Source organism: Nyctereutes procyonoides, unplaced genomic scaffold (genome assembly GCF_905146905.1).
Source record: "Nyctereutes procyonoides isolate TBG_1078 unplaced genomic scaffold, NYPRO_anot_genome, whole genome shotgun sequence".
Classification (NCBI taxonomy): domain Eukaryota; kingdom Metazoa; phylum Chordata; class Mammalia; order Carnivora; family Canidae; genus Nyctereutes; species Nyctereutes procyonoides.
The window spans coordinates 9,969,066-9,984,121 of NW_026575021.1; the positions used below are offsets into that span (position 1 = coordinate 9,969,066).

General features: G+C 42.8%; 1 protein-coding gene across 9 annotated transcripts in view; it reads right to left on the reverse strand.

The window, feature by feature from the left end:
• The window catches only part of DCUN1D4 (defective in cullin neddylation 1 domain containing 4), a 70,234-nt gene that overhangs the window by 34,082 nt on the left and 21,096 nt on the right, over positions 1–15,056 (reverse strand). For all 9 annotated transcript variants that reach the window (XM_055339089.1, XM_055339082.1, XM_055339074.1 and 6 more), the window contains 2 exons: positions 5,941–6,055; positions 3,035–3,126 (listed from right to left, as the gene is read on the reverse strand). In XM_055339089.1, the coding sequence (XP_055195064.1) occupies positions 3,035–3,126; positions 5,941–6,055 (207 nt within the window). The remainder of the gene's footprint in view (positions 1–3,034; positions 3,127–5,940; positions 6,056–15,056) is intronic.

Consider the following 15,056-nt stretch of genomic DNA (forward strand, 5'->3'; position numbering starts at 1 on the left):
TGAGAAAACTCGTCATCCAGCACCCATCTATCAAACGCCTGGCAGAGTGCCAACCACTTTTCTTAGGAATACAAAATGTCTTCAAGAGATTCATTTCTTCATGATGTAACATGGAAACACATATGTTCAAATACTATGTAATAAGCATTTATATGAATGTCCATGCCCTGCAAACACAATCCAGCTCAAACCTGTTCAAATTACGAAGGAGAATTCATTAGAAAGATACTGAGGTGGTTAACAAAAAATCCAAAGACCTCCAGGAATCAGCACATCATGCCCTTTCAAGTCTACCACCCGAAGAGAAAGATACTCTTCTCCTAGCTTCAATCTGAAAATCTCAGGAAATGTTATCTGATTGGTCTGGCCTGAGTCATCTGCCAGCCCCATGGCACAACATCTGTGGCCAAAGGGGCCAGGCTCTTACCAGAAAATGGATAGGTACACAAAGATAAATGCAAAATGGATGAAAGATCTAAATGTGACACAGAAATCCATCAAAATCCTAAAGGAGAACATAAGCAGCAACATCTTTGAACTTGGCCACAGCAACTTCTTGCAAGACACGTCTATAAAGGCAGGGAAACAAAAGCAATAATGAACTATTGGAACTTCATCAAGATAAAAAGCTCTGCACAGCAAAGGAAACAATCACCAAACTAAAAGGCAACCTACAGAATGGCAGAAGATATTCACAAATGACATACCAGATAAAGGACTAGTATCCAAGATCTATAAAGAACTTATCAAACTCAACACCCAAAAACCAAACAATCTATTCAAGAAATGGGCAAAAGACATGAACAGACATTTCTCCAAAGACGACCTACACATGGCCAACAAGCACAGGGAAAAATGCTCCACATCACTAATCATCACAGAAATACAAATCAAAATCACAATGATACCAGTGAGAATGGCTAAAATTAACAACACAGGAAACAATGTTGGTGAGGACGTGGAGAAAGGGGAGCCCTCTTGCACTGTTGGTGGGAATGCAGGCTGGTGCAGTCACTCTGGAAAACTACATGGAGGTTCCTCAAGCAGTTAAAAATAGAGCTACCCTACGACCCAGCAATTATACCACTAGGTATTCACCCAAAGAAACAGATGCAGTAGAACGCCAGAACACCTGCACCCCAATGTTCACAGCAGCAAGATCCACAATAGCTGAACTGTGGGAGGAGCCACAACGTCCTTTGGCAGATGAATGGATAAAGAAGATGTGGTCTATACAGACAGTGGAATATTACTCAGCCATCAGAAAGGACGAGTACCCACCATTTGCTTCAATGTGGATGGAACTGGAGGGTATTACACTGAATGAAATAAGTCAATCAGAGAAAGACAATTATCATATGCTTTCATTCATATGTGGAATATAATAGTGAAAAGGACCAAAAGGGAAACTGAGTGGGGAAAAAATTAGAGGAAGACAAACTATGAGAGACTCCTAACTCTGGAAAACAAAGGGTTGCAGAAGGGGGGTGATGGGTAACTGGGTGACGGGCATTAAGAAGGATAAGTGATGTGATGAGCACTGAGTGTTATACTATATGCTGGCAAATTTAATTTTAATTAAAAAATAATCATTTAAAAAATCACCATAGCATCTCCCCCCCAAAAAAAAATCACCATAACAAATAATGAAAAAATCTGAAATATTGTGAAAATTGCTAAAACATGACATAGAGACACCAAGTAAGCAAATGCTGTCCAAAAAATGGTGTAGGAAGATTAGCTTCATGCAGGGCCACCTCAAATCATCAAGCTGTAAAAAACACAGTACCTGCAATGCTTATTAAAGTGAAGCACATCAAAACGAAAGACAAATAAAAAACAAAACCAAAAGAAACCTACACGTGCTGGGGGCGCCTGGTTGGTTCAGTTGGTGGAGTGTGTGACTCCTGATCTCAGGGTCATGAGTTCAAGCCCCAAGCTGGGTGGAGAGATTACTTAAAAATAAATCTTAAAAAAAGAAAAAGAAAGAAAGAAAACGAAAACGGTGAGGCAGGGAGGGGGGAACAGCAAGATCAGACCACAGGAGGCACCCTCGCTTTGACACCTAATGAAAGGGTAGGAGAACTAGTTATGAAAAATGTCCCGTAAAGTACAAAGAAGGCTATTAGACTAATTAAGGGGCTTCGAAGATGTACAACGAGGGCTGTCAGATGGAAAAGCAGAGAGAAAACACTCCAGGTGGAGGGATGGCAGTGAGTCAGGTCTTCCAACCTGTAGGTTGCAGGGAGTTTTCAACAAGAGACAAAGCTGGAGGGGACTGCTAGGGAATCACATGTACAATCTATTCAGTTTTCTTGTTTTTGTTTTGTTTTTTAAATAAGACAACGGGAGGCCCGTGAAACCTAGCTGGGAGCAGAGACAGATATGACAGGAAAATCGGTTTGCCAAGGGGCTGAAATCGTCAAATTTATAGGCTATGAAAAGGCCAGAAACATGGCAAAGAGGAAAGTGAGAGGAGCCTTTGGCTCAAACTTGTCTGGAAACACTCCTTTTCTTTTTGCACTGCACACAGCCACAGTGACAAACCACCCCTGGATTTCAGTATGATATTACCCAACCAGTTATTGTAAGTTGCAAAAATAGGACTGAATTTAAGACATTTTAAATGACAAAACAAACATTTTCTGCCAAATGATCTTTCAAAATAGACACTTAATATAAGAGATTCCATTGCACATAAGGGTTCAAAGCAGCAAAGCTTATTTTAACTTTGATGTACAAACCAGTCACCCACTCCCAGCATTCTAAATAGGTTTCCTAGCAATCCCGAGTATTTCTCCCAAGTGCATTCATCTTTTCAGTTCCCTTCTAGTGTTCTGAATTCTTTGGCTTAGCTGCTGGCTATAAATAGGACATTTGGTGATTTGTTTCGACGATGTTCCCTCCCTCAAACAGGAAGAGACGGCACACAAACCACATCAGAAAAGTGCACATTTTTAAATCCTTTAATCCTCCCTGAGATAGTCCTTATTTTCACGAGGCTCAGTCTGAGATCATCTAAATGAGGACCTACCTGCATATTCGTAGAACCACTCTAAGCATCTCTTACTTGAAAAGGCTTCTTCTTCCGTCTTTATTCTGGTTGAATCATATTTCCTATACATGCTAGAAATCGAGAAAGGAGTCTGAAGTTATTTTAAAAGGCTGAGTTTCTTCTAAGTAGTAGATCGTTTTCATTCTTTCACCCAAACCAGACATCTATTCAGTATTTCCAGTTTATGTTAAACATTTTACTTCCTGCATTTGGAAGTTTCAGTTTTTATAACTACAGGCAGACCCAAAACAGAACTGAACGGTAAATTCGTGATATAGGTCTTTGCTCTGATTAAGAAGTCCTCAGTTAAGAACTGATCTGATGTATTCCCCTCTGCCTCATGAGCCAGAATGACTACAGAATGATAGAGTGAGACACAGCCAGAAATGGCTACAGTGTCTTCTTCAAGGGCTGACCCTAGAACTCACTCACAGGACATGGCTCTGCATTAAATTCTCCGGACTTTCATGTCTTATGAGTCAGGGTGGGCACAGTACACAGTCTAAAGAAGAACCTGTCAGTATTAGGTCAAGGGAACATTAAGCAAATAAAAAGAAACACTAAATTATGCGCAATCCTCCGGGGGGGGGGACCTCAGGACAGAGAGGTGTAGAGGAACCCTGGCTTCCACCAGCCCCCCCCCCCCCCGTAATGCCCCACTGTGGTGGAAACACCCAGCATGAGCTGGAGGACGGAGTCAGGAAGCCCGGTGGCCTCCTCCTGCCAACAGTGTGACTTTCTGCAGGAATTCTTTATTTCACAATGACCTGGGGCTAAGAACCAAGATTTTCCCTACCTGGGGAGGGGAGAGATGGCAGGATCTTTAAAATAGTCATTTTAATAGAAAAATTATGAGTATATACTTTTTCTTTCCCTCATTTATATATAAATTGCCTCAATAGGTGTGGTGTATACATATTTATGATTATTTATGAATACGGTTTTAATTTATATATTATATGTTGCAAAGATCATACATAATTACTTTTTAGTAAGTTTTTAGTCATGACCTAGACATTCACCCGAGTGTCTATCTATACCTCTGATTAGAGATTCGGGTTTTAATAGTAACATGACTAGAGAGTATTAAGATACTGACACTGCAAACCATTCGTTTTGTATTTCTTCTACAAGAGGCAGCCTTGGTACCCAGAAAAAAACAGTGGGTACCGGCCAAGGGTTCAAACATACAAGTTCCAATCTTGGGTCTAGACATTCTCAACTCAAAGGATATAACTGGTCAACAATACAGAGACCTACATACGACACTGCAATATTTGAGTTGCCTAAAAATACTCTACATAAAAAAAGGACAACTGAATAGCATTCAGTAGATAAAAGAAAAATAGTGACACATGCTTATTACATGGATGAACCTCAAAAACATCATGCTAAGTGAAAGAAGCATGACACAAAAAGACCACTCCACGTGAAATGTCCAGAAAAGGCAAACCTGTAGATGGAAGCTGGACTGGTGGTTGTGGGGGGCTTGGGGGTGGGAACAAGGGGTGACTGTGAATGGCATCAGGGATCTCATTGGGGGAAAAGGGGGCGGAGACGTTCTAAACCTGGTTTGTAGTGATGGTCACCTAACTTTTAACTACTTAGTAAAAATCACTGAATTGTATACTTAACGTATATGGTATGTAAATAAAATTGTATGGTAAATAAATAAAATTGTTTTTTTAAAAAGCCCAAGAAAGAAACTCAGCTAAAGCTATAGACCCCTATCCCTCTGGTGGCCAATGAAATGCTATCAGTAAGGGTATTTCACACCCTTCTGCAACACAGCTACTAGTTTTTAAACTAGCTTTTTCACACTAAATTGTATCAGACTGTGGTGAGAAAGAACAAGCGCCACATATTAGAGTCACAAAATGCTGTGTGGTGATTAGAATTCAACAGTTCCATGACAATAACATCTACACTACCAAAGAAGTATTAAGTGACCTGGCTTCCCAAAGCTATTGAAAATCACTAGACATTGCTGGGGATGGTCTTCTCAGTCACTGCTATCTTCCTATATAGATCGTATTTTCTACTCATCTGGGATATGAAGAGTTGACACCACTTTCACATTGTTGGAGTCCATCTTATCCTTCCAACCTAGCTGGGGCAGATGAGGTATCACAGCAAGAAAGAAACAGAAAAATCTTATCTCATCCCTTTGATTTTTAGATGTGAATATTCAGGCCCATTAGTGAGGTAACCTACAGAGCCAGGATGGAGGAAAATGGAAAAAAGGCAAAAAAGATTGAAGTTACGATGTCTGTTTATTGTTAAAAAGAGAGAGAGAGAGAAAGAGAGAGAGAAAAGAAAAAATGACTCATGAAAATCAAGGTGATCTAATAAAGATGCCTAAAATAAATAAGTCAAATGACTTTTAGGGTCACCAAAATTAAGCAGTTCCCTTGTCTGAAAGAGAAGTGGTTTACACAGTCTCCTTTTTCACCGTTTCTAGCAAAGTCTCACTCATCTGAGCCTCAAGCTCTGCTCAAGCTCTCCAAGCAGGCTGAGAGCGTCCAGCTGCCACGGTGCTCCCCAGCCTCTCGGCCCAGGTCCCCTGAGGAAGCAAGAACTCGGCCCTGTGGTTGTGTGTGGTGAGTGAGACCCTCGTAGAGAACAGATACGTACCGACCCCGTGGTCCTCAACAGGCACAGACGACAAGCCCTTAAAAGGAAAGAAAGAAACTCTACACCAGTTTTGGTGGATCAACGGACTGAGAGAAAACTTCAATTTCTAAGAACTCGACTTACCTAATTTGGTTTTTGTTTTATAAACCCACACGTAAAAGAAACATCACAAGGTAACTACACTTTGAAAATGTTAATTCAAATTCTTTGATGCACGTCACCAAGTTTGATCTACTGTCTCTGCGACATACCCATCGTGTCTACTTTTCTTGGCGGATAAGTCATCTCCGGAGGCAGGTCTCCTCTTTTTCCTCGGCGGCATCACTTTACTAAAGCAGTCTGAAGAGCTGCAAGACCGCAGGCTTCCTGGGGACAGAGAGCCACGGGGCACAACGGCAGGGTTAGCCACAGCCCAGCATTCCCAGAGCATCCCACCCGCCAAATTAAAAAATGTTCGTGGCCTGTAGTGTAAAGGGGTTAGATGGTCTCTGTAAATGTTCTAAGGTGGAAAAAAAAAAGGGTGTTTAGTTCCTCTTTGAGAAAATGTTACAGTCAAGAAATAAACCTTGCAACAACACAACTAAGTCAATACTCCCCCCACCAAAACCACATGAGAAACGGAAGTAATCACAATTTCCATTTACTCTCCAAAAACACTAATATAAATCATCAGGGCTTCCAGTGTCTTATACGTGGCAATGTTCCTTCCAAAGGAACCGCACCGCTATCTCCTTTGTGTATGTCATCAGGCAAGGCCAGGTCAGCCAGTCACCTTGACTCTAAAATACAAACAAGCACATCAGCCCCAATACTCCTAAGTTTCGAGGGATATCTGATCTTAAAAAACAAAAAAAACAACAACCAAAAAAAACAGGATTTAGATTTTTTGCACAGCAGTCTATGATCTTGAACAAAATTTCCATAATAATTTTTCATCCATTTCTGCCACTTTCTGCCAGGATTTTCAGAAGCGTGACTTTCATCGGGTGAAAGATGTTCACGTGTAGTAACAACCGACAATCCCAGCAAGGAGCACTTACAGAGACCTCCCTGGGAGCCAGGCCCCGTTCCCAACACTTACACCATGTCGTCACTTGTTAACCTCCTACCAGGCTTACGAAAAGAGAAGCATCGGGACTGCCTATGCCGATGAGAGAATAGGGGCAGGGCAGGGAGAGGTTAGGCAAAACTTTAATTCAAACCCAGGTAGTTCCTGCTTCCGATGGTCTAAAACCCTTACAAATTACGAAACAATTATAAGGCAATTAAAATGTGCCCATCCTGGCACAGGCGCTATCACATATGCCATTTGGGTCCCACAATAACCCCGAAAGCCAGGCAGGACAGGGATAATTATCTGTACGTGACAGATGGGGAAAACCAAAGCCTGGGCATCCAAGTGATTTTCCAAAGGCCCCAAAAGTGTCTAGGGACGAATTCTGGGCCCCTGTCTCTCTCCTCCTTCCAGCAGCCCATTCCCGGAAGGCCGTGGGCTCTCAGAGAGTCAGAGGACGAGAGAGCAAAAGGGTGCTGGTGTCTGAACGATCCACATTCAATGCATCAGCTCTAGCCCTTCACCCAACTAGGGGGCTTGGTCGGTCACCGACCGGGTCTGGTTCATCATTTAAAGAGTAAGAACTGGGATACCTCCTTCTCAGGGTTTTTTTTGGTAAGATTTTATTTATTTACTCATGAGACACACACAGAGAGAGGCCGAGACCCAGGCAGAGGAGAGCAGCCTCCCCACGGGGAGCCTGAGGCGGGACTTGATCCCGGGACCCCGGGATCGCGCCCTCCACCACTTATGTGTCCCCCGCTTAGGAGTTTTACGGAGACAAACACCCGATAAGAGCTTGGGCGCCGAGCCCTGCGTGAGGACCGACTCTGGGGATGGGGGGGGGAGGCAGGGTGCGGCCAGGGCCAGGCCGGACCCCACGGTGGTGGCATCCCCACGCTGCCGGGCCGAGAGCCGGGGGAGGAGGGCCGGGGAGGGCGGCAAGCGGCAGCGGACGGTGACAGAGCAGGAGCAGAGGCCTGAGGCCCATGCCCTGACAGCCCTTCTGGAAGCCTGCTCCGAGGCCGGGGATGGCGCGGTCAGTAGCTCACGGTCAGGACCCCAGGAAGGGCCACCATCGGGTGCCGGGGGCGACCGACGAACTTCAGGAGCCAGGAACGTGCAGCCGCACCTTTCGGGCCACAGACCAGGGCCAGAGCCCGACCCGGGCAGGTGCCCCGCACCGCGTGACGGTGCCCGCACCCCCACCGTCCCGCCTCCCCCCTCAGCACAGAAGTGACCCTCGGCCGCCCCTCTCCAGGTCCCCACCAGGCCCCGTCCTGCCGAGGATGGGAGACATGGACCCACGGCACCCGCAGTCCCGTGGCGGCAGCAGTGACCGGGAGAGGAAGGGGGTAAGTGCTGCCCACACCACACGCACCCCATTTTCCCTGCAAAATGGTCCTGTTCAGGGGACCCCTGGGGGGCTCAGCGGTTTAGCACCTGCCTTCGGCCCAGGGCGTGATCCTGGGGTCCCGGGATTGAGTCCCACGTCGGGATCCCTGCGTGGAGCCTGCTTCTCCCTCTGCCTGTGTCTCTCCCTCTCTCCCTGTGTGTCTCATGGATAAATAAATAAATCTTTTAAAAAAAAGAAAAATGGGCCTGTTTATAAACAACCCTAAAGCATACAAAAAGGTCCAAAGAGTGTCAGAGTGACTCAAGCTTTTGCAAAAAAAAAAAAAAAGATTCTTGTCCCTGGATGCTGCGGGGTGGGGTGTGCATGATGCAGCAGTAGGGCCCCCAGCTGGCAGGCTCCCCCCCACACACACACCCCCATGCACAACGAGACCAGGTGCCGGCGAGGACGTGGGACCCGGGAGCCCTCGCGCACCGCGGGCGGGAGCCCAAACTGGTGCAGCCACCCTGGAAGACCGTACGGGGGTGCCTCAAAAAAAAAGGAAACTGGTGATACCCGATGATCCAGTAAACCCAAGGAGGACAAAAACACGAACTGGGAAATAACATGTGCATTCCTACGTGTGTTCGGCGTTACTTACAACCGCCGCCGACAGGGAAGCAACCTAAGCGGCCATCAACAGACAAATGGATAAAGATGCGGTGCATACACCTCGTGGAGTATTAGCCATGAAAAACAATGAGGTCTTGCCATTTGCAACAACATGGAGGGAACTGGAGAGTATTATACTAAGTGAAGTCAGAAAAAGACACCGTATGATTTTACTTATATGTGTAGAATCTAAAAAACACAAATAAAAAAAAATAAAATAGGAGAAAGGAATTAAGAGGATAAATGAGTCACAGGGATACAAAGTATAGCCCAGTCAGCAGGACTATAATAACTCCGTATGGTGTGAGAGGGTAACTACACTTACCCTGGTGAACACTGTGTAATACACAGAAATGTCAAATCAGTATGTTGTACACTTGAAACAGAACATTGATGTCGACTATAATTTGAGAGAGAGGAGGGAAGGAGGAAAGAGTGGTCTGTCTTAAACCCCAAAGCTCACTTTGCCCTCCTTGGGTTTGTATGCATGAGGAACAGTCGGGGGCTCCTGGGTGGAAGAGGCGATTAAGTATCTAACTCTTGATTTTAGCTGAGGTCATGACCTCAGGATGGTGAGATCAAGCCCCACATCAGGCTCTGGGCTGGGCAGACGCTCTCCCTCTCCCCTGCCCCTCCCTGCCCCCTTGCACACCGCTCACTCTCACTCTTAAACAACAACAACAACAACAAAAGAGGTCATTTCCTTCCAGTACTGGCCATGGCTTGGCTCTGAGCACCTCGTGTGGCAATAACCATTCCCTTACGCCAGTGTTTGCAGAACGTGGAGGAAAATGCACTATCTCCTCAGCGCATCGAACAATGCACACACTAAGATCATGTCTTCACCAATATTTGCCCATAAAGGTTAATCCGCTAGCTCCTCTCCTATCTGCTTCCTCGGAGGCAAACTGGTGTGATGCCTGGCTTCACTGAGTCCTACACACCAAGAGTATCATATTTTTGGTAAACGTACATGCATCATCAATTAACTAACTTTTTCAACTTTCTCTTATTTTCTTCCTTATTGACCCATGTTTTCTGTGAAAAGTTTCACAAATCATTTTTTGTGTTTGTGTAAAATGCACTCATACTTGAGCCCAAATTTGGCATTTTTTTTATGTTTTTAAATTTTTTATCTTCTAAGAACCATGGTTTTTGCTTAGATTTTCCTCTGCTCCAGTGATCAGCACAAGCGAGTAGCTATTAGGGGGCCATCTTTTGCAAAAAAAATGATGTCTGCTCACCTTCCTGGTGCCCACCAGAGTTCAGGCATTCACTGGCTCACTGACCCTTTCACCCTTGCCTCAGAGGAAAGATGTGTCCAACTCATCCCCCAGGGAAGATACAAAGGACTACACGGCCTAACTCCAGAGGCAGAAGCCTAGAACCCACATTGACAGTGAGGAGTTTCAGGCTACCTAAAAAGCAATTTTTTAATATCGAGGCAAATAAGTTTACTTAAAATACTTTGCCAATATGAATCAAGTCAATAAAATATACAGAGGACACAACTCAAGACTAATGTGCCCCAAACCTGGTCCCCTTCTCCCTAGCATAGCTCCAGGGATCCTTCCTGAGTGACAGCAACAGCGAGAGATTTTAAGTACACATACGCAGGTACACGTTGGTTTGCAGGGCCCCATCTGGTTCACCTGTGCATACACAGCAGCTAATACAGTACCTTAGTACAATAATAGTAAGATCCATACATTATTGAGAATCCTACAGGAGACTCTCAATAAGTACTGTGAAATAAATGTGTTCCTGAAACATGTGTAAATCAAATTCTACTTGAAAAGTCAGTACATTTCCTCAGTATCTTCTCAGACATTTAAATTACCTATGCATAGATAAAGTATCATTTCAGATTTTCTTTCCTGTCAGTAAAATAAGCACTTGATTTTAGGTCTCCTGGCAAGCAGGATTCTCTTAAACAAAAATATTTGGGAATGTTGGCTTCTTAAAATAACCTTGTGATAAGCCTTTTTATAATAAAAATTATACTCATTTAAATGAATGTTTTACAAATTTGTATTTAGTTGTATCATTAGATTTAAATTTAGGCTTTACTAGCTCAGAACTTATATCACTTCATCTACTACAACTCAACTTTATCTCTAAACTAAAAGAACAATTTATGAAAATGTTTGCCTCCTAAAAGTATCTACTTAAGTACAATCAATCTGACATTACAGATCGAGGCAAAATATTAAGGCCGACACTTTGAAGAATAACTCTGAAGCACTTCCAAAGTTATCCTCACAAATCTAAGTGGCATTATTAGGTCCCAATTCCACAGATGAGAAAATGGCCGATAAAGCTGAGCCCCCAAAAGTTCCTAGATCAATAAATACTTAACAAAGATAAACAAATTCCAATAGATGCATTTTAAGAAACTCAAATTCAGTTGAAATGATGCAAGTTTTTATTCTCTGACAATCGCCTGAGCAAAAGGCGTGATGAAAAAGATTTTAAAGATCCATCTTACATCATGAAAAATATTTGGCAGATACACATGAAAGAAGAAAAAGCCTTTTGATAATAATAATAAAGGAGGAAGAGGAGGAGAAGAATCTCAACTAGTAATCCCGATAACTCACACTCCTTAATATTATTTTGATGTTCTGGTGTTCAGATGAACAGTCTGAAATCGACCCCAATGCTGGGGTGTGTATACATGGTCCTTAAGGAGGCAATAAAAATTGCTCATATTTTTTACCCAAGGGTTATAATTTGAGTTCAGGTTCATTTCTTTTTGGTTTAGCGTTAAAAGAACTTCAGATCGGGCAGCCCGGGTGGCTCAGCAGTTTAGCGCCGCCTTCGGCCCAGGGCATGAGCCTGGGGACCCAGGGTCAAGTCCAACATCGGGCTCCCCGCATGGAGCCTGCTTCTCCCTCTGCCTGTATCTCTGCCTCTCTCTCTCTCACCTCTCTGTGTATTCTCATGAATAAATAAATAAAATAAAAAAAAAGAACTCCAGATCACTAAAAAAAAAGCAGATCTAAAATAGTTCTAAAGTGATCAAGCTGCTAAAGAGAACAAGTGAAATATTCTATTAACTGCCTATATTTTCAAATAAATCAAGTAGTCAGTGAATTCTTCCCACATTAAACAAAAATACTGCCAACGTCTTTCAGCGTATTTATTTTAATATTTGGTCTCACAAAATCTATTTCAAAGAGCAAATCGAACTCATCTCGATCAGACTAAAGGCCCTTTAGTGACTACCCAGCTTTGTTTCGACAATAATTCAATTAAACCTGTTATTTTTAATAAACAGTATCTAAGTAGGTGTTCCAATGCCATTTCTTTTTTAATATTTTTGTTTTGGGGGCTCAACAGATCTAAAATTAGAGAATTTGTCTGATTTTTCCTGTAAGTGTCAATGCACGTTCTAATACAAAAATCTCACTAACTTTTCATTTGAGTTTGTTGTATCATAACCTTGTTTCACTTAACATTTTACACGGTTCCTTCTGCTGCTTCAGTACTTATCTAGCTATTTCACCTCACTATTCACTGAACAATGTCACAAAGACATAGTGATTGCAGTTGATAAATAAATCACATTTGAAAACATCTCTCCAGTACCTAATATTTTCTTTCATTTCCTTGAACAGATCATTGAACTACTTGCCTGCTTGAGTGAAACTGTTAACGTCTAAATGTGCAATTTTTATCCTATTTAAGAAAAAACTTTATTCCATTCCTTTCTCTCTAAATACTCATTTCTGACATCTAGCATCTTTTTCCTTACTCATTTTTTTTCCCCCTCTCCATTTGGCTTTTTTTATATTCATTCCCTGTAATTTAGATTTGGGGCTACTTGTCCAAGATTAACTCTCTCTGTCTCTTTTTTTTTTTTTTTTTTTTTTTTGGTAGGAGAAAGACTGAGAGCACCAAAGAAAAGTGTTAGAAGAGACACAGCAGGAAGACAGCAGCCTCTCTCACACTTGGGTTTGGCTCTTCCACATAATTTCTTACAGATATTGCTGAGGCTACGGCTGGGCCAAAGATTCAAAACAGCATTAGGGTGATCAATGTTCTCAGATCGCTAAACATCATGGATTTTATGTTGTTCAAGTTCTTAAAGCACACTCTGTCAAGTATGGTCCTCACAGGTGATGCTATAAACAAATGGGGAAATGTTAGAGCAAGAGATATTCTAAGAAATGACTGATGCTAACTGCCACCAACCGGCATATACAAGGGACCCGGCACTGCACCAGCATGTTACACACCAAACAGCATACATAGGCACCGTCCCCAAGGGTGAAAAGAGGAGGCATGAGGCCAAATACATTTTCTACTTTCATTTTCTTAATTACAGCTTCCAGTTATTAAATCACCACATTTGGGTTAAATATTTAGATATAACATTACTATAGTAACAATATTCATTTGAATCCAAAGTTCAAAGTTAACTACACAACGTACAAGATTCAGAACTTAGAGCTTTTACTACCTCAGCTAAAGAAGAGACAAGACAACCTCAAGGCTGTACCAACACAACATTCAGTTTTAAATCAAGACTGCAAATCCTCAGAGCCCACCAACATTCTGGTTCAGAACTGGAGACGAATGTGCTTTACTTCTGAACTATTAACAGCAGCCCTGAAAATTTTATTTCAGCATTATTGGTAGCAGCCAAGTTAAACACACTTAAATGCATATCAGTAGGAGGCTGCAGATATATTATGATATACCCATGAACTTGAAAAATGCGGAGACTTTAAAATATAAAGCAGATGCTTTAAAAATGTGCTACTATAAAAAGATCAAGATACACAGAGTGACAAATACAAGAGGCACATACAAACATATACTTTTGTGGGAGGAATATCCCCATCGGCAGGGAAACAAACGTAAGAATAGAAGAGTTACCTCTACAGAATCAAATGTGGAGTACTGGTGGGGTGGGGAAGCTGGGGGTAATAAATTGGAACAGAAATTTTCATTTTTTATTTTATACCTTTCCGACATCTTTAAAACCATGTGCATACACTGTTTTCAAAATGTATTAAGTAAATTGTTTTTGATTGTCCTTGAGTTGATTCACTGACACAGAAAGATCAGGTGAAGGGAGCCTCTGTGGCCTGGCCTTCTGGAACACTCCGGGCACAGACTCTGCCCCACCCCCCCACCCCCTTTTCTCACTCCTTACCCTGGAAGGAGGAGTGTCTGATCTAATTAGTGATCCAGGGAGAAGGAGCTGAGCAGAAGGGCCCACAGCCCTTCCTGAACTCCCTTTCAGACTGGCCGGCCAGCAGCAGCTCAGACTCCTCCGCCAGAGGGGGGACAGCAGTGTGCTGGCCTGTGCATACCTCGTCGTGGCAGTAACTAGGTGTAGGGCTGTCTAATTCAGGTGAATATAGGAAAGCCTCTGCATTCTTGCTATACATCTAGGCTGTGTTTTCCAACAAAACTGTTATTCGATCTCCATCTTGCATCTAATTTTCAACTGATTCTGAACCAATCTAGAGAGAGGGTGAGACAGCTCTAAATCCCCCAAGCCCCAAGATATACCATTAAATGAAAAAAGAAAGATGCTGTGTAATATGTACAGCATGATCTCACCGATGCTGAATTTCTAAAAGTACTATAAAACGCAAAGAACGGACATGAAACAGCATACTGGGGGAAGGCTGGATGGGAGAAGAGGAGGACTGTCACTTTTTACTCCATTCACTTTTGTGCTGGTCAAAATTCACCAGCAAGCACGTATTCCTGTATCACTGCAGTAATTTTCAAAACCTTTTAAATATATTTTAATAATTTTTGCTGGAAGACGTAATAACCACAGATCAAGCACACATTTCTGAACTTCAGGATTGTCAACAGTTTAGACAAGCGGTTCTCAAAGTGTGGTCTCCTGCCCGGCTGCTGCATCGGCATCATGTGAGAGCTTGTTAGAAATGCAAACTCTGGGGCCCCAGCCCAAATCTACAGAATCAGAGACTCTGGGGGTGGAGCCCAGCAATCTGTTTTAACAAGCCCTCCCCAGCTGATTATAGGCTAGCTGAAGTTGAAGAACCACAGGACTAGAGAACGGTTTATAATAATTGTTTCAATTTTCCAATTCGTAAATCCCTAAGACCTACACAACACATACATGCAATCCCCTACCCACTTATCAAATCATGTTTCATCTCAATCCAGCAAGCATTTGTGGAATACCTTTCAAACTGCACGACTGGAGTTTTTAGTGTAAACTAAAATACTTTAGTGAAGAAACAGTACCGTGAGACTGCTAGGGAATATTCCCAGCCAATGTAAAGGGACTGAAGTACTCTGACATAAACCAG